This window comes from Phaethon lepturus, unplaced genomic scaffold (genome assembly GCF_000687285.1).
Source record: "Phaethon lepturus isolate BGI_N335 unplaced genomic scaffold, ASM68728v1 scaffold5621, whole genome shotgun sequence".
In the NCBI taxonomy this organism is placed as follows: Eukaryota; Metazoa; Chordata; class Aves; order Phaethontiformes; family Phaethontidae; genus Phaethon; species Phaethon lepturus.
In genome coordinates, this window is record NW_010519718.1 from 16,329 (window position 1) to 35,649 (window position 19,321).

Consider the following 19,321-nt stretch of genomic DNA (forward strand, 5'->3'; position numbering starts at 1 on the left):
TGCCCTAAAGAAACTACTTCTATGGTGTAGTATGTAAAAATTTTATCTGAAGTTCTCTTTATCTAAATGTGTCAGTGAGTCAGTTAAGAACAGTGCAATGCAAGTAAGACAGTTTTTGTATGACAATGTGTGCAATCTTACACGTACAGGGATGATAATTTAGTTTGAATGTTTTGATTCTGAATGAAAATTACACTTTTAAGACAGGATGTTCATCTGTTAAATAGGAAAGAAATTCTGCCAAGACTTAAAGACTGTTTCATTGCTTTGGGACATCCACAATAGGAACCTCAAGTTGTCCACAGGGTTAATATTAGCGAAGGACCATGTTGGAACATAAGGCTCTAATCTTCTATAGATAATTTTACATTGATGTCCAAATGCTGTATCATTAGCAGTTGCTTACGCAAAGCTATCTTCTATTTGATGCAAAATACTAACTATGTGTTGAGTGTGGTTAGGTGTGGGTTTTTTCACCATTCCATGAGGAAATACCTAGCTTATTTTACTTTTGAATCTTCTAATATTCAGCATTTTCCTGGGTATTCAACTAGTTTAATTGAAACTTGGGGGAATAAATGCCATCTGTGGTGCTTATTCATATTTTCCTAACTTGCTACTTGTAGAATATACAAAGGTATACTAAAAGAGTTAAAATGATGTAACTATGTCACAAAAAATACATTTTCTTGTTTTAAACTGTTACAACTCAAATTGGTAGCATTGGGTCAGTTGCTTCGTTGTTAATGTAATTCCCCTCTTGCAGAGAACAAAATTAGGTTTGCATGTGTTAATCATGACAATTAATTTTAACCCTGATGATCATCTCATGCACTTAGAGCAATGGGATTTGCTAACAGTATGTCAGATTAATTAAAATATGTTTTCAGTGCCTGTCTGAAATACAGAATACTTGAAGCTAACATACTGGATTTATCACTTCTTGTTCAAGACTTTCTGCTGCATTCATAAAAATGTCAAGCCTTAATGTTTATGTAGAGTCTGCGTCTTTTTAGAAAAGTGACTTTAATAATTTGCCCAGTCATTTCATACTGCCACTATTCCACATTGCCTTACCAACTATATCTTATTTTCTGGCAATGGTGTCTTTTTTTTTTCCTTTACGTTGAGGCAGCAAGGAAGTTTCACCTTTTAATTTTCTTGCCTGCTATGCAACCTGACCAACTAAAAGGGGCTTTTTAATTTTCTTGTATTTTATCAGTTTAATGTAAAATACTAGCTACCTAAGTGCCTGCTGAGCGCGCTTTCCTTCCTGAGAAGGAAAGAATCTTCTGGAGCTTGATACTCCAGTGGCACTTACTTGTAAAGAAGTTGAGTATATATCAGCACTGAAAGCTGAGAAAAACATAAAATATCTTGTGTCATTTTGTTTTTCAAAGACTGCTGCCAGTATTGAAAATACAGATTTTTCTTTTTGGTGTGAGATTTTTCCCCAAATTCAATATTGTATTCAAGGCAATAAATATGTTTTTGTCTTTGATATGGTTTAGGTAAGGTGCACAATCCTGAATGGAACAGAAACGAAATCCCACATAGCTGTGGGGAACTTTGTGGAAAGAAGAGACAGTGTTTGGACTGTCCACATCTTTGTAACATGTAAGTAAATGTTTATCATATGAATATTGAAATAATCTAGCCAAAATTTCTGAGGACTGTATTTAGATATTGTTTTTACTATAGGGTATGCTTAGAGGTGTATTTCGTTTATAGCTCACCTGAAGCCTGGAAGAAATGGAGGCTATTTGTGCTTGTATGTCTAAAGTGAGTTCATATGAGAGAATGAACAGGTCAGCAACAATAGTTGTAGCAACATTTCCATCATATTTTAGGAACTGAACAAGCTGCCTCACTTGGTTTCAAGAACTTTAGTTGAAGTAGAGAAATAATAGTGAATAAAAGTAATTTTAAACATATATCCAGTGGTCCACCAGAAGTTTTAGGTGCTGCTTTTCCAGTAATAGTGTTTGTGTATCTTAATCTAGGAGCAGTGGTACTTGGTTAAACTGAAGGACCACTTCTACCCTTTGTTTCTTTTTCTTTTCTTTGGGTTGTCAACTATTGAAGATAAGAGGGTATTATATGTATTTATCTGTTTGTTGAGACCACCAGATGGTTGAACCAGAATCCCTCATGGAGATTGTAATCAGTATATATAACTCGGATTGTTTTTGCTAACATTTATTAGTATAATTCAATGAAGGGAGGCAAAGAAGAGTGATTCTATTTTCAGTTTTGGATGTTTTCCTTTAGATCTTCTTTCAGCAGTGTGGTAGTACTATATTGATACATTTAACAGCATTAGGCAAGCTTTTTCAATGTATAAATATGCTTGCTAGTCAGAAAAATATATGTTGTTCCCAGTGTATATAGCTTAATTGTCCACACATGGAAGTTGGTCCATAATACCTGTTCATATTTCTGTTTTGAGAAGTTCTTAATAGTCAGAAGTAAATGTTTCTTCTCTAGGTACACAGTCAAAAACTTCTGTCATTCGAACAAATAGACTGTCATCTTACAGTTTTTCCAAGGTTTAGTAAAACTCAGAACTTTACTAGAACTTACTCCAAACTTATTTAATGGGTTCTGTTTCAAGCCTATTTCAACATCTCCTTATATGAAAGAATATTTCTTTACTCTTGAATATTTCTTTCCCACATGTGAAAATATTATATTGGATTTCTTTTCAGACTATTTCAGCGCTATAGCTGTTTTTTTAATTCATCATCATACTAGATCATCTTTGCTGTGGTTTGCAGGGTAAAACTGAAACATAGATTGGCTTTCAGACTGCAGTTGATGTGGCCGATATCCTGACAGCAGAACACTGACTCTTTTGGAGGCTAGTTGCTGGCCTCCATCTCAGGAGAGGCATGTGTCTGTGGAGGACTTCTTTTGCCCAGTCAGAAATAAGTAGACTCTAACTACTTTGAGAACTCCCTGACTGCAATTTGCTACCTGACAAACTTTCTTGAAGAAACAGCTGTTCTTTCCTCTTCTTTCTTGTCCCAGTCTACAATAGAGGCTCAGTCTCTGGCATTCCCTTCTGGGAAGTCTTCTGAACAGTAGCGCCTATGGCAGGCTACGGATTCATAGTCCCTGGTAGTCTGATCTGCATCAAGAGCTGTGAAAATTGTGACCTTTTAAAGTCCAAATTTGCTACCAATTTTAAGTTGTAGAAAATTTAGAAGTGTTATTGTTCAGCTTGTTCCACGAGTAAAAAAACATGCTGAGATCATCCAGTCCTGGAGGCAAGGAAACACCAAGGATGCAGATCAAGATAATGGGTGGTTTTGGCACTCCGACTTGTGATAGTGATCTGGAGAGGAATGCACTTTTAACATCAGTGTTACCCAGTTTTGGACATTCCTCAGTATATGTTGGACACTCTTTCCTCCTGTGTGGGAGTCTTAGGTATTTATGAGAACATACTCTGCCTCCATCTGCTGTATCAAAAGGCAAATAGAAACCTGATTCCCTCTGTATCAGGAAGTGGTGGAGTTAGAGGTGTGGAGCTCTATCATCTGAATGCACCATTGGCAGTCCATCTTACTGGCTTTTCCCCACTGGACAACCTTACCTAATCTAGAAGTCCAGATCATGATTTGTATCGGGGCAGAGTTTTTTCTCAAGAGAGTACTCTTGAGAGTACAAGTGGACTTGTTGCCATGAGGGCCAGGAGTCTGTTTCGTAGTTCTTGCTTGAGTTTGGATGATCTTGGAACTCTTGCAAGCACCTGTTCCTTTGTATTGTGGATCTGCTGTGTGCCTTTTGGGAACCTGCTCCCACAGATTCTCGTAAGATGAGAAGGTTTGAACCAGAAATCCCATTCTGCTCACTGAGATCATAAAAGCGCTTTTTTTTTTTTTCTTCCCCTTCTGCATCAAATGTTTCGTGTCATTGTCGAGATCTTCTACCTCGTAATGTGACAGGACAGTTAATTCTTTGGGGTAAACTATTCATGCTCTTCCCAAGTCTGTGTGACTTCAGTTAATAGTAGGGATGTGTCCATTGTTACGGGCATTGAGTCTGGTGTGGTGTTTTTGATGCTGCCCTTTCTCCAGTATTTAATCCCATGTATTCTGGGAAACCATTTGCATTTGAAGTATGTGGGACTCTCGTTTAAGGTCCAGCTCCATCTATTGTCTTCTAGTTGAGCACACCTCTGTATCTGCAGTCCTTGAGCCTCTGACAAACCTAATCTGGATGAATCCTGTTATGGACCCTATTAATTGGCCAGACTTGAATCTGAGTCTTGGGGAACCTGCTTTTTGAGTCATGAGATTCTTGCTTGGTTTCTTATCTTTCTTTGTATGTATTGCATCAACAGGATATGGGAGATTTAGATACTTACAGCTATCCCCTGCTCTTTATATCAGAATTATTTATGCAGTGCCTAGGAACAGAATCTGAATTGCAGTATTGTCCAAGCTGTCACAAACCACACACCGTGTGTCTACACTGCAGCTATCTGACATGACACTGTAAGGATCAAACAAACTTCATCCCCTTTTCTCCTCGTATGTGACATCGGAGTAATGTTGTTCTCATTGCTTTGCATTAGGATGCTTGTATTTGCTCCCTCTGCCAGGTAGTTGAAATGTGCAGAGTACAGGAGCTCTAAGTAAGCCACTGTAATAGTTGTTGGTGGTCTAAACTTCAGCCTCTCTCCTGCTGTCTGCCTTCTGCATGCATTGTGTTATGCTATGTGCTAGGCTTGCGTGAATGATTGTCCTCTGTGGAATGAGCAGCTCTGAGAGTGATGTTACTGGTGATGTAATCTTTTGATGGCGCCAGTTGTGCTATTCCAAGTGCTGCTTAGGTGGTTACATTATTCTTAATGTAATATGAAGTAGCAAGTTGAAGTGGATCAAAGTGGATTAAGTTACTTGAGAAATTGTTTTCCCTTTAAAACTGAATAAGCATCAGACTCTTGTGGCTGAGAAGAAGGAATTAGATTAAAAGTCATGGGAAAACTTGTGCAACCTTGCGTGTGGGCACATGGATTATTTTTTTAATGATGGCCAATTCCCAACTATTTCCTCAGTTTGACTTTTTTTAATGTAGATGTCATTGTGGTAATCTCCTTTCCATGGTGTAAAGTTTAGTTAGATGCTTGTTTAAGTGTGGCACTAGGTAGCCCATTTTGGTGAAAGTGAGAGGCTAATTTACACTGTTTTAATAATAAATCTTCAATATTTGCTCAGATTTATTGAAATGGGTTAGTAACCATTTATATGAACAGCTCCCTTGCAGAGCTGAGGAACAGGCAAGCAGCTGTTTGAAAGGGGAGTGCTTTGCTAGTGAGCTGTGGCATGCATGGCACTTCACAAAGTGAGTTCTCTTCACATTTTTAGTTTAAATACAGTGAAATTCGTTTCGCTCTGTTAGGTTCCACATCGAAGAAACCTCTAGCTTAACCTTCAAGAAAGTGTTCCTGATAATAAACTTCATGACAAACTTAAACTTCAAGTTTGAAGTCTGAAGTTGTCCCTGCCAACTGGAACTATGCAAGGCCTTGAGAGCATTTGAAAAAAGTCTTACAAAGGCGGTAAATTAGATTTTCTCTCTACTAGTTTAAACTTTGGTGTATGGTCTTCCTTCATAGATCTTTGGTGCTGTTATCTTTTCCACAGCAGTTACTGGAAGTCCCCTTGGGCTATCTTACAGTATCTAGTATTTTCACTGTCAGACAAATGAAGTTGAATTCTTATTATGTCTAGGTGTGTCTATCATCACAACCTTTCTTGTGTGCCAGTTCTTTAGAGCAGCAGCAGTAAATTGTGAAATAAATCCTACATGCTAATGATAGAAAATGAAGTTTCAGTAAAAATAAGACTCTGCATTCACTGAACAGAAGTTAATAGTGAAGTCTTCAGTCTATCTTTTTGAGTTTAGCTTGTAACACTGTTAAGTCATTTAACTTTTTTGCTTAGTCCCTTAAAACATACTAAAACTCTAAGGTATCACCCATCTTTATCATCTAATGAGAATTTTGCTGCACTTCCTCTGTGTGTGAATGAAATTTGAATTTATCTTAACTGTTGTTGTATTGATGAAGTAAATACTGGAACTGTAAATGTCCTGTAGCTTCTGCATAAACCAAATTGTACCAGAGACTTTTGCTAAATAAGTAGTGTACAAGTGTGTATCTGGTGGGATATATAAAGAATACTTACTTTTAAAGTCAGAAGTTTGGTTTCAAAGGATTCGTTTTTGCATTACTAGAATTTTTCTGTTCATGTTAACAAAATGACACAAGCTTACTTAACTGTCTCAGAATATATATAAGATATATCTTATCAAAACTTTGAGATGTCTGGAAAGTAATTGCATGATACTCTTCTAACAGAAGGAATCTTGCTGTAAGTCTGCAGTCTACTATTATAGGTGTTTATGACTTAAAAATATCTGTGGTCAGTATAAATTGCTGTTGGGTGGTATAGTATCATCAGAAAGTGTGCCAAGACTGGGCGTACAGAAGCAATGTTGATGTTGCTTGAATGACAGTGTTGAGGAAAATAACATACTAGGTAGAAAACTTAATGTGTCAAGATATCTGAAGATGATGTGTCTTCTCCCTTTTCCAAGTTAATGACCTAGATCATAGTATTTTGAGCTTATATCTGCTTTTAATCTGATTCTTAAGTTTATAAGCTGGCATCCAGCCTTTAGAATCCTACATCGTTCTGTGAGAATTGATGTCAAGACAGTGAAATATATAGTGCTGTCCTTTTACAAGATGTTTTGTGTTGCAGAAGGCCGAAGTTAATTCTCATTGTCTGAAGTTCCACAATACAGTTTTAATTTAATGGTTTTGTTTCTTCCTGTTTCCCTATGTATCATGTTTTCCCTGCTCCAACCTGTTTTGCTCTTTCCTCCCTTACCTCGTGCCTGCTCTGATGCTTATTTAACTGTTCATTATGCCATAAAACTGACCAACAAAGAGGGAGGGTTGTGGTTTCTTTGGTGGTTTGTTTTTTGGTTTTATTTTTGGTGGTGTATTTGTGTTGAATTGCTTTGTCGTGTAGTGGCTTGGCTTTACTGTTAGAGCTGGCATAAGTTGAGTGATAGATTAGGCCTTGTTGTCAACTGGAAGGAATGGTAGGGGAAGAACAGAGCCAGACCACTGTTGACAATGCTGGCATGACTCAATTATATTGCATATGACTATAGTAACTGCTGTACTAATTAGTGCTTGCATAGCAACTGTACTTGGGGTATTTAGGAATTACCATGTAATTGGGTAGCCTGTGTTTTTGATGGTTTCTTTTTTCTTTTGGCTGGGACATCTGGGCTGGTCAGTCCTGCTGATTAATGATTGCTCCACATGAGAGTTGCTATGTTTGTAAAGAAAGGGAGCTGGGGGCTGGCTAAGGAAGAGTGCAGACAAGTTACTTAAGTATAATTTCACAAGCCTGGGCTTGTCTGTGCCCGACAGAGGTCTTGTATGCAGATAGGGACCATCTAGAGTTTCTTGAAGTAGGAGGTGATATCTGATAATCACGTAAAGGACTGGCATTGCTGACACTCACAGGAAATTGCACCTGATGGTAAGAAAGAAAACTGAGGCAGACTTGCTGCATCTCCTACATGTTGCCTTACAGGAAGAGGAGCAACAACTCTTATGGGTGGTGTTAGAAATGCTGACTTCAAAGATAAAACCACTAACTTAAAAGAAGAAATTCATAGAGAAGGTTTTGTCTCTAATCTATTTAGGACCTCTGAAGAAAGAAATATGTTGATGATTTTGACATGTGATGTTTGTTTTGAGTGTTATCAGTAGTGAACACAGTTGAGTTGATGCATGCCTGCTGGTGAAATGCAAAATATGGAATGTGTTAGTAGTACTGTTCCTGTTGATTTGACAGCAGCAGGAAAAAGAAGTTTTTCTTCATCAGTGACATTTGAGGCTTATGCAACTGTAATCTAATTTTTTTTTTTTCCTCATGTTAATGCTTTTATACCCTGCAGGAGTATAGGTGGCTTGTATAATGTTCTCGTAATGCACTCTGGATTGGGTCTTGGTGGATTGTTTCTCTGGGATTGTAGAAAAGCTAAAGTTAACTTTACAATTTTATTTGCTTTTTTGACTCTACTTTTAAGCCTGTGCCATCCAGGACCTTGCCCTTCATGCCCAGCCTTTGTAACAAAAACGTGTGAATGTGGGCAAACAAGGTGAGAATGCTTCTATTATACAAACAACAGTTTATATAAGAATAGTTTATTAAAAGTCTATATAATAACATTTTTCTTTCTTCTAGTTTATTAAAATTTTACAGAACAAAATTTATTCTGAGCTGTAACTTTTATTTGTGCACTAAAACAATTTTGGGAATTTTATATTTTTAAAAAGTGCAATTACTTTTAATCTTTTAAGAAAAACATGTAATAGAGTCTGTGTTAAAATCAATTTATGGTACATGTAGCTGAATTGTATAAGCAGTCTGAGAGTTGATTTGATTTTGAAATCCTATTCTAGTATTTATTGATTTTATTTTGTAAAAGATACAGAGAAAGAAGTAGAAAAATGTTCACACCTTTTCTATCTTAATAGAATGTAACATTGAGTTACTCCATTCCAGAAATAATAATTCCAAAAATAATGTGTACATTTCTAGAAAGCTGTACCAGTAGCGAGAGAGAAATCTGTAGTATATTCCAGACTTGAAAGGTATCTTTTCCTTGCATTTTTGATGCATATAGTGTCATTACCAACAGCAAAGCTATACTGACCTGTATCTGTGATCTCTTATTCAGTTGTTCTGAGTCTTTAGAGTGCCTGTTTCTAGCTACCTAGAACGGATTCTGTGTAGTAGAATATTTGCCTGTGCTCATTTCCAGAACTAAACCAAACAAAAAACTATTTCTGTGTTAGCATTCTTGCTCTTAGAAAAAGGTTTTCAGACTTTAACAACTATTGCTGAAAGTTTGAATGTAATTAAGATCTAAGTGATCTTAACTTTTCAAAAGAAGGTACAGCTATTTCTGTGGTAGTATGTGCAGTTGAAAGCACTTTGGCTTCAGTAGAAAAATAGATTTGTTGTAGATTACTGAATTTTATTTTACATAGTAAGATCACCTCCTTTTTTATTCTAGCTATTCCTTGCATTTAAAAGTTTAATGGATGCAATGAACTTTGCTTTATTATTTTTTTCCCAGGTCCCAGCCACCTCACCAGATTAGTGATTTTTGTAATACTACATTTAATGCTTAAAACTTGCTTCTAAATAGCATTTTTTCATATGTACTGTGTTAACATCCAAGATGTATGGTATGGCACCTTTGACTTTAAGATGTTTTAAAGTTACTATTTCAAATGTACATTTTACAGCCATTGTATGAGGCCAGCCAGAATGGAAAAAGAGGAGAATTTATTGTTTTGTCACAATTTTTTACCAATTTAATTAAAAAACCCAACTCTTTATAGACTACTGACTCATTATTAAGGCCCACATCCTTATCTTTATTGTGCTCAGTCAACTTAGGAAGGTTTAAGTCTTTGGAAAGATGTCTGTAATAGAAATTTCTGCTCTTTTGGCATGATGTATAACCATACGTTAGGTTCAAGTTGTACTGTCACTTTTTCTCTCAACAAAATGGAAAAAAAATTACGTAGACTCACTGCTGTGATGTGTTCAACTTTAGGGAGGCAGGAGAGGGGAAGCAGGGGGAAAAATAGGGGGGATTATTTCCTAAAAACTCTTTCATTAATAAATTATGGTCCCTTTCAAAGGCTTTGATGTTTTACTGAAAAAGTATTTTCTGTTTTAATAAATGCTCTATAGATACTAAGGTAGTTGACTGACTATGGTGTCATTTCTCTACAGTCATTCAGTTCGCTGTGGTCAATCAACAAAAATACATTGTTCTAATGTATGTGGAAATACTTTAAACTGTGGTAAGCACAGCTGTACTCAAGTGTGCCATGCAGGAAAATGTTCACCTTGCCAATTAACAGTACAGCAAGGTAAGTATTGGAGTGCCTTATGTATATCCACTCTATACTATGAAAACAAAAAGGTGGGAAAAAAGAGTACCAAGAGGCAAGTGCTTCACTTCTGCTTAACAAAACCAAAATATATTGTTAGAATATTTAAAAAATGGAAAATGTGTCACTATCACTATATATTTAAATAAGAATATGAACATAACTAGAAAGAATCCTGCCAACATGATTAGGCTGCTGGAGCATGTGCCCTCTTTAGGACAGGCTGGTAGTACTGGACTTCGTTAGCTTGAGAAGGCTGACTGGTGGCCTTTCAATAGGAGGTAATCAAGAAGACAGAGACAAGATGTGCATGGTTGGGGAGGATGAGAGACAATGAGCCTAAGTTGAAACTAACTATGAAGAAAAACTCTTGAAAACCCCCAAGTTTCCAAGACAAGACTCAACTGAATAAAACACTGAGTAACGTGGTTTGACCTCATTGCTGCCTCTGCTTTAAGTGAGGGCTTGGATTAGCTAATCCCCTGAGGGCCCTTTTGACCTGAATTGTCCTATGATCCTACTTAATCTTTTACTATAATTCTGAGACTTGATTAAATAGTACATGGAAGAATAGAAAGAGATACAGGAAAGCATATTGCAACAAGCTACTCATGGTTTCTGTTAAAATTTTCTAGACTTGGTCTTGAATGGAAATTAAATTGTCCAAGTATGTGTGCCAGTATACAAATAAATTTTTGTTAAATAGTTTATATAGAACATTGCAAGGTAATTTTACCAACTTTTAAGGTAATAATTAACTTCTGTATACTGCTTTAAGTAAGCTTTTTGTGCAGATAGTACTTCCCATTTAGTTTTTATCTCCTTATCAAAACAAATAAAACAAGAATTCCAGCTTCTGTAGGACCAAGAATCCTCTACTGCTGACATAAATCTAAAGAGCAACTTCATTATCCTTCTGAAAACTGACTAACAGTTTTTCACATTTAACCTTTTTGTATTTGCTGTACTGCTGGAGGTGTTTTGTCACTGGTTTTCTCTTGTGTTGTTTTTTATGGAATATTGCTTTTCTTTCAGTGTGTTACTGTGGAAGCAACTTTAAAGAAGTATTGTGTGGGACAAAGGAAGAATTCTCTGATGGATTTGGGAATTTCTCATGTCAGAATATATGTGGCAAGTAAGGTCACTATAATTTAGGCTTTTGAACACAAAAAAGCTAATTTTAATCCCACTCATGATCATGATACTCTTAGATAATTCTCCCTTTTTTTTTTTCCCCCCCTCAGAAAATTAAATTGTGGGAGGCACAACTGTACACAAGTATGCCATCCTCAGCCTTGCCAGCTCTGTCCACGACTTCCACAAGTAGTGTATCGCTGTCCCTGTGGTCAGACTCCTCTCAGCAAGTTACTGGAGTTAGGATGTGTTGAACGTAAAATATGCACAGACCCTATCCCATCATGTGGAAAAACATGTGGCAAACCTCTTTCCTGTGGTAGCTATGGTAACTAGAACTTTCTGCATCAGAGTATTCAAATTACATCATTGTTTTAAAAAAAAAAAAGAGTGGTCCTTAACTCTTTCCTTTCAAGGAATAAATATTTGATTAGTGATTTTGGGTTTTAACCGAACTGAGTGTAAAAGCCACTGCAGAGCTTGCAGTCTGGCTGTTTGTTCATCATGATACCTTAATATCAGGAAATACATTTGTCTAGAAAGCACTAACCCTAGCTAGCCTTTTATAATTTGTTTACATGTACCTTGCCTATATTGGCTGTAGGAATTCTCAGAGAGTAATATGTACTGATGTTTTTTAAAAGCCCACCTAGATCTTTGACTTTCACGTGGTGACTGGTAGAGATAAATGACTTTGTTCATATGCCTCCAGTAAATACTGATTTCCTGCTGCTGTAAGAGGGTCATGAAGTAAAAAGTAGTGTTGGAAAGTTGGAGTAAGTTATGTGCAGAAGCAATTTGACACTTCAGTGCGTGCATTAGGTAACTGAAGTGTATTTAACTGTGAGATTGTGTGAAGCTCCAGTTTTATGGACTATGAGATTTGTTAGACTTTAGAGAGGAGAGAAACCAATGCTGTCAAGACGAGGGCTTTTTGTTAATGACTGATCCATTCTGTCAGTCCAAGGACAACAAAGAGACTGGGAATGAGTAATTTAGCTTTTAGTTGAATTTCATTTAACCTAGTAAGTAAAATATGAAGCTGTGCATAGTAAGTCATTCTTTTGAGCTGAAAAGGAAGAAAAAAAATTCCTTAAAATTCCTGGTAGGATAGTATCACACATTTTTTTTTTTTATAGGTCCATGTAAAAATATTTAAAATGTATACGTTTTCAATGTTAATTGTGGACCTGAAAGTCTAGTCTGTAGATTCAGGATTAAAAAGTTGAAAATATTAGCAAAATTTTATGCATGTTTAACTCAAAATAGTTAATTTTTTTGGAAACCCAGCTGCACATAAGCAGCAACATCTCTGACCAGTGGTGCTCCTAATAAATATTGAGTTCCAGGTCATGGATTTTAATTTTTATTAATTGTTAATCTTTGTATTTTCATTTTGCTAGAGTTTGTTCATACATGTGAAAGCCTTTGCCATGAAGGAGACTGTAGACCATGTTCTCACACATCAAATATTTATTGTAGGTGTGGCTTCAAAAAAAAGGTGAGCATATAAAGGTTGACCATGGAAACAGTTTATTTTTGTTGTTTTTTAAAGCTGTGGGGAAAGAGGAGCTGAAGTAATTGAGGAAAAGAAAGCTAAGAAGTATAAGAGGTGCTGTGCTCCTTAGTTGCAAGAACCTCCATTGTGTAATAACTGCTAGACGCCAACTAGATTAAACTGTGAAGCGCTAACATAGGCTACTTACTGTGAAGGCAATTTTTTAAGTATTTTTGAAGAGTTTACACAGAATCCTGTTTGCTTAAGCTGGCTGCAGAGTCCTATGTTATCCTGCAGTATTTATATAGCACAAAGAATGGTAGCTTTACCACGAGTAATGTAAACTGAGAGAAGAAAGGTAGCCTAACTTAAAAAGCTTACTAAAACTGTATAGTAGTAGCTTGTAGATTTGTTCTAGAATTTTTTTCAGAGAATATGAAGCTTTTACTGGTCCCCATTCTTTGTACATGTATATAGTGACCCAGCAGTTTCTCAGCAATTTTTATATAATTATTAGTATATTTTCAAGCTATGCTACTTTCTGTAATCATAGCTTTGAAATATTTGGCTACTATCACAGGAACCTTGATGATTTTTCTGACCTGTTATATATCACCTATAAGTAGAGAAGGTTTCTGAATATATAAGTACATAAAAATAACTGAGACTTTTCTGGAGGTTGGAATAGTTTTCTGCTGCAAGTTATGGGGTAGAAGGCTTCAGATTGTCTTTCATTTTGAGGCCTGAAACAAAGTAGTGAGGTTTGGGTTTTAGTTTATACAGCTTTTCAAGACACTTGAAAGCTGCTTCTTGAAAAAGTATGAGTGAACTACAGTGATAACTTAAATCAGTCATGAAAAATGTGATGCTCAGTAATGACAGCTCAGAATGTAAAGTTGTGATGACTGAAGGTTTTAAAGGTAGTCAATCAACAATGTTCTTTTCATCACCCTTTTTTTCATGTTAAGACCTTTAATCTAGGTAAACCTCTTTGATCATGAGACTTGGCTTCACTCTCTTGTTCTCTTTTTTTAATCAAGTCAGACTTTTTGGGACAGTTTTTCAGGGCACAAATTTATGTGCTCTGTCAGTGTTCTCTGGGAGAGCGCTTTTGGTTTCCTCCATGCAAGTTTCTGGTTTCTTAGGACAAACTTGTTTCTGGTTACATCACAGCATTATCTGCTTAATTAAGTGGGGAATACAAAACTACAGTTTTTTTAATTGGTATTGAATCTCTGAAGAAAAAGTATTGTGTTAAGGTTTGAGGATTTTTTTTTCCACCTTTTGTTTTGCTTTTGTATACATTTATATATGTTTCGCTATATGTATGGAAACTGGGAGTGCTGCTTCTTTCTTGTGACTAGGTGTTTTCTGGATAAGTAAGTTTCAGTTGTTTCATCTGTTTTGACCTAATGGCTCCCTGTTTGTTTCCTAGGAAGTCCCATGTGCTCTCCTCAGAAATAAAGGTACAATGTTATGTTACGTATATAATGTGAAATTATTTTAAAAACAATACACAGCTCATATTAATTTGGGGTTTGATTAAGTTGGCAAACATCTGATCAGTACTGCTTCTTTTATCCATACTTCCCTGCCAAGTTGGTCATTTCTTGAGATGCTGCTACTTTTGGGAAGAGGTTTGAAATAAGTCTTTCATTTCTATCTGTCTCTTACCAGTATTTGATCTCGAAGATTCCAGTCGTCTATTTCAATTTGAACAGTTTCTTATGCCACCTGCTCTATTCAGAAGGTTGCCCTCCCACCCCCAGCATCCTGTGTATCTTTGGGTCAACTTGCACAGCTCAGATGCAAAGTAATGCTTTTGCTCTGCTTTTGCCCAAGTTCCTGGAGAAATACGAGCTTTGGTTCTGCTTCACAGTTATATGCTGCTGGTCTTTGCATCTGAGCTTGGCAGAGAGTTCCCATTTGACATGTCTTAGTATTCTGGATGTAGCATCTCAAAATTCACCTCTCTGAAATATTTACTTGATGGACCCCTGTCATACTGAGGTACTTATTTACAAGATACATAAGGTAGTAATAAGCATATTTCATAATTTGAACTTTTGTCTATGAAGACTTTGCTCTTCAGAATCCAGAAATGATTGCTTTTGTTACCTATGGATGGTGATAAGGATGTTCTTTTGTTAACACTAGTTTCATGAGCATATCAGCAGTAGTTGTATTTATCTGACTCTTACTGTCTTACCAATTTGAGCAGTCTTAAATTGGATGTTTGTGGTACTCCAGTGTATCAGAATATCCTGTATTCTGTGTTATACTGTGCAGATTTTATGGTGTAAAGACTAATGTGAAATAAACTAGTTTCATGTATTTTGCTCTCCAAAATCCTTCTGAAAAAAGGTTTGTTTAAAGGAAGCCAAGTGCTTACATGGGGGATTAATATGTAAGAGCGAGTAATTTGAAAGTTTTTATGCTTACTTAGTCTGTATTAGTCTGTTCTAGACTATGCTTTGCAACAGCCTTAGCGTAATACTGTGATTGCAGCTTTTGTTCTCAGCATAAGCAAAGACCTAAAAGTCATGACTGTTTCTTGTTTTGTTTGTTTGGGTTTTTTTTTTTTTGTTTTTAATAGCTGCTATTACATTCATGTGTGACAAGCGATGCAACAAGAAAAGATCATGTGGACGACACAAGTGTAATGAAGTTTGCTGTGTGGTAAGTTTACATGTGGTTTTATAAAGTTGTTCATTGTGATGTGTGTTTGGTTTTGGTTCTGATGTTAAAAGACATGTTTTGCTTTTGTATTTTTATGTTTTTGTGCATCTTCAGTCTCTGGTTGCAGTATTGATCATGCTCAAAAAGTTTGTGTGTGTGCATTTATTTCACAGCATTTTTTTTATGGGTATCATTATAAATGTAAAACCACATTCCAGCCTAAATGCAGTTAAATCGGGGTAAAGGTACCTTTTGTCAATGCAGTGATTGCAGGACGAATGGGGAGGGAAAGGATATTACTTAATACAAGAAGCATAAGCTATGTTGTAGCTGTGTCTGCAACAGAGGTTTTAACAGAATCCGCTTTAAAAATTGTGTATCCATACAATGATGGAAAAACTGTATAGATCTAGCCTAGGCTGTTTTTTCCACTGTACAGTTTTGTCAATTAGTAGATTATGACCTCAAAGAGAAAAATAAACCAATGGGGTTTATAGTTTAATTCTGATTTTCTTTTTTGCCTTCCCTTAGGACACAGAACATAAGTGTTCTTTGGTTTGTGGCCGTAAACTCAACTGTGGGCTTCATAGATGTGAAGAACCCTGTCATCGGGGCAGTTGTCAAACATGCTGGCAAACAAGTGAGTTGTGTGCAAGAGTATATTATTTCTTATTTATTATAGAAATTTATTCACTTAACTGCTCGGAGTTGGAGAGAGAACATGACCAAATTGAAGAATATGCAGTTGATTTTGACTGTATGTTTTTTCATGACAGAGAAGAGTTTACTAAGTGTTGGATTTTAATAGTTAAAATTGAATTCCAGTGAAAATATATTCAGTTATGTATGTTGATCCAGCAATCGCTTAAAAAATTTGAGGAATCATGCAAGGTAAAACAGTTTAGAACGATAACTGCTAAGTTAAGGGAACTCTTGTTTAACAATGTAATAACTTAAAGATCTTGAAGTATGTAGCAGAATTTGCTTAGCTGCTTAGAATTCAGACTTTCCCAGCTTGGTACAGTAGTGATTTTTCTCTGGACAGGACCGTTTGTCACAAGATTGTCACAACAACCACATGCAATGCTACAGGCTTCGTGGAGAGTGACTAGAAAGCTGCCAGGTAGAAAAGGACCTGGGGGTGCTGGTTGGCAGCCAGCTGAACATGAGCCAGCAGTGGCCAAGAAGCCCAACAGCATCCTGGCCTGTATCAGAAATAGTGTGGCCAGCAGGAGTAGGGAAGTGATTGTGCCCCTGTACTTGGCCCTGGCACTTGGCCACACCTCGAATACTGTGTTCAGTTTTGGGCCCCACACTACAAGAAGGACATTGAGTTGCTGGAGTCTGCCTGAAGAAGGGCAACGAAGCTGGTGAGGGGTCTGGAGCACGAGTCTTATGAGGAGCGGCTGAGGGAACTGGGGTTGTTCAGTCTGGAGAAGAGGAGGCTGAGGGGAGGCCTTATTGCTCTCTACAACTACCTGAAAAGGGGTTGTGGTGTGGTGGGTGTTGGTCTCTTCTCCCAAGTAACTAGCGATAGGACAAGAGGGGTTTGAGACAACTCCCTCAAGTTGCGCTAGGGGAGGTTTAGACTGGGTATTAGGGAAAAATTTCTTCACCGAGATGGTGGTCAAACATCGGAACAGGCTGCCCAGGGAGGTGGTGGAGTCACCATCACTGGTAGCATTCAAAAAACGTGTAGATGTGTCACCTCAGGACATGTTTTAGTGGGCATGGTGGTGTTGGGTTGATGCTTGGACTTGATGATCTTAAAGGTCTTTTCCAACCTTAATGTTTCTATGATCTGAAGAGGTAAGAGATGTCAGTCATGTGTCAGCCTTTCTGTTTATGTTCTAAATGGTGAAAATTAGTACTGAATTGCTAGAAATAGATTTACAGCCAGCATGTATTAATTTTCTTATTGAACTATTAAAATATTTTTAATACTGAACTATTTAAAGATTTAAGGTGGTGCAATAGCTTTTGACTATGTACTCTATTAAAAGCTGTGCCAGATGAATATACTAGTTTTTTTACAACTCTTTTTTACCACTTGGTGTAGGGGACCGTATGTTGATTATTTTTCACCATTATAATAGGTAGATAGTACTAAATTTTCTGGGTTTTGGCCTGAAGCAGACAGAAGAATGCTTTTATGTTTCCTTTTGCCAGCAGAACCTTTAGTTGATCTGGAACATCTTCATATGTGATAGCAGTTTTATTTTTTTTTCCTCAGTCTCATATTTTAATATATCTTTCCCCTTTCTTTATGTAGATGTAGCTTATCACAGAAGTTATAAGCTATTTATTAAATGCAGTTTTTGAAAGTTGGGCAGAAAAAGCCCTTAATGGATTCTTCAGCTTGTATCCATCCTTCCACTCAGTGTTTGCTTAAGAAGTTTGAAAGTTTTCTTTAAATCGGTCATCATTAAGCCTTACAGCTGCAAATTCTAGGTTTATTTTTGCATCTGCTGTAATCTACAGTAAAACTGAGGGCCGAGTGTTGGAATATAAATATTCACCTGTAGTTCCACTTGGGCTTTCATGAAATACAGTCTTTTGGACAGTACTGATATGGACATAGTCAAAGAACTCCATTTTTATGGAGACCAACTTTTCGTGGAAACATCCTGGAAAAGAGAAGGTACTAGAGCCTCTAAAGCTCACTGTGGTTGAAATAGCATTGTAGTATGTCTTAATAGCCTATGAATATGATGTGCATGCTGACTGTACCTTTCTAAAAAAATAAATGTTTCTGTGTCCAAACACTTCTCTTGACAAAGCAAAATAGTAATCTGAACATCTCAGAGGTCCTGTTAGTAACTTGTGGTCTAGTTGAGTCAGAACACACAGATTTTTGAGCAGTGATATTCCCCCCCCCCCGATTTCATGGGTTTGATCTTCAAGGTCATTAAACTTCTCCACATTGCTGCAGTGTTTTTGAGGATTGTATTTCACTCTCAGACCTAAGTTTCAGGTGCCTGTCTTAGCCTGGAGAGACCTGAGGATTGCCTCCCCTTGTAAATTGTTCCACTGTTGGGTGTGATGCAATTGAGAGGTCAAGCTTCAGTGCTGAAATTGGCAGCGAGGCTGTTTTCTGAGCACAGGAAAAACAGCTACCTGCTCAAGGAACCAGATACTTACAATCATTTAGCTTAAACCTTTGTGTCCCCGAAGCCTCCCATTTTGAATCCGTCCAGAGGTAAATGAGCTAAGCAGTACCTTCAAAGGTTTTTTACCCGCTTTCCATGGATGCTGATAGTTGAGACTTCAGAGGCATACACTGTGTGATTCTGACCCTGTAGCTGATAGGAAATGCTTCTCTGCACTAAGTAGCCCATCATTGTCTTTGATTCACCTGTCTAGCCATGACTTTGCAGTTGGGCTGCATCAGCTATGGTATTGTGTGCTGTGGCATGGTCAGCTGCAAGCTGCTTGCCACTCATTAGATTGGATTTCTTGTCCCTGCCTCCATCTCCGCTACTGGTTTTGCTGAGAATGGTGAGGGCTGGCATCAACATGCAGTACTAGAGTGCATCTACACTTCTGTGTGCTTCCCAGGCACTTTTACCTTTCCAGTGTGATTTCCTCAGTGCTGAGAGGTGAGGTCCCTTTCTATGCCAGGATCTCTTTATACACATCCAGTCTACTTCAAGACAGCAATACGTTTCTTGGGGAAAATAAATGATGGCAGCATTAGACAGGTTTTTTAAAAATCTGTCAGATGATGTATTTCTACTCTTTGGATCAGACCTCTCTGCACTCCCTCACCATTATCCTGGTTAGTGCTAGCTAAAGAACCTTCATTAGAGTTAAGATTCTTTACCTATCACTTCATCAATACCAAGCGGCCAGTGTAGCTGTCTAACACTCGGGTGTTCCAGGGACCTTGGTCTCTGGTCTTTCATCCTCCTGGACCAGAGAAGATTTGTGGTTTTGAAGCCTGGAGGGTTATAGGTTGTTTCAAGACCTATAGTGAGGAACAACAAAAGCCCTACTCTTTC

At 37.2% G+C, this 19,321-nt stretch overlaps 1 protein-coding gene across 1 annotated transcript in view; it reads left to right on the forward strand.

The window, feature by feature from the left end:
• Nucleotides 1-19,321, forward strand: part of NFX1 (nuclear transcription factor, X-box binding 1) — a gene marked incomplete at its 3' end in the record, with an annotated part of 51,420 nt that overhangs the window by 16,308 nt on the left and 15,791 nt on the right. Inside the window, exons 5-13 of the mRNA XM_010297129.1 lie at nt 1,512-1,617; nt 8,125-8,196; nt 9,849-9,988; nt 11,045-11,144; nt 11,254-11,471; nt 12,547-12,644; nt 14,077-14,107; nt 15,238-15,320; nt 15,852-15,960. Of these exons, the coding sequence (XP_010295431.1) occupies nt 1,512-1,617; nt 8,125-8,196; nt 9,849-9,988; nt 11,045-11,144; nt 11,254-11,471; nt 12,547-12,644; nt 14,077-14,107; nt 15,238-15,320; nt 15,852-15,960 (957 nt within the window). The remainder of the gene's footprint in view (nt 1-1,511; nt 1,618-8,124; nt 8,197-9,848; nt 9,989-11,044; nt 11,145-11,253; nt 11,472-12,546; nt 12,645-14,076; nt 14,108-15,237; nt 15,321-15,851; nt 15,961-19,321) is intronic.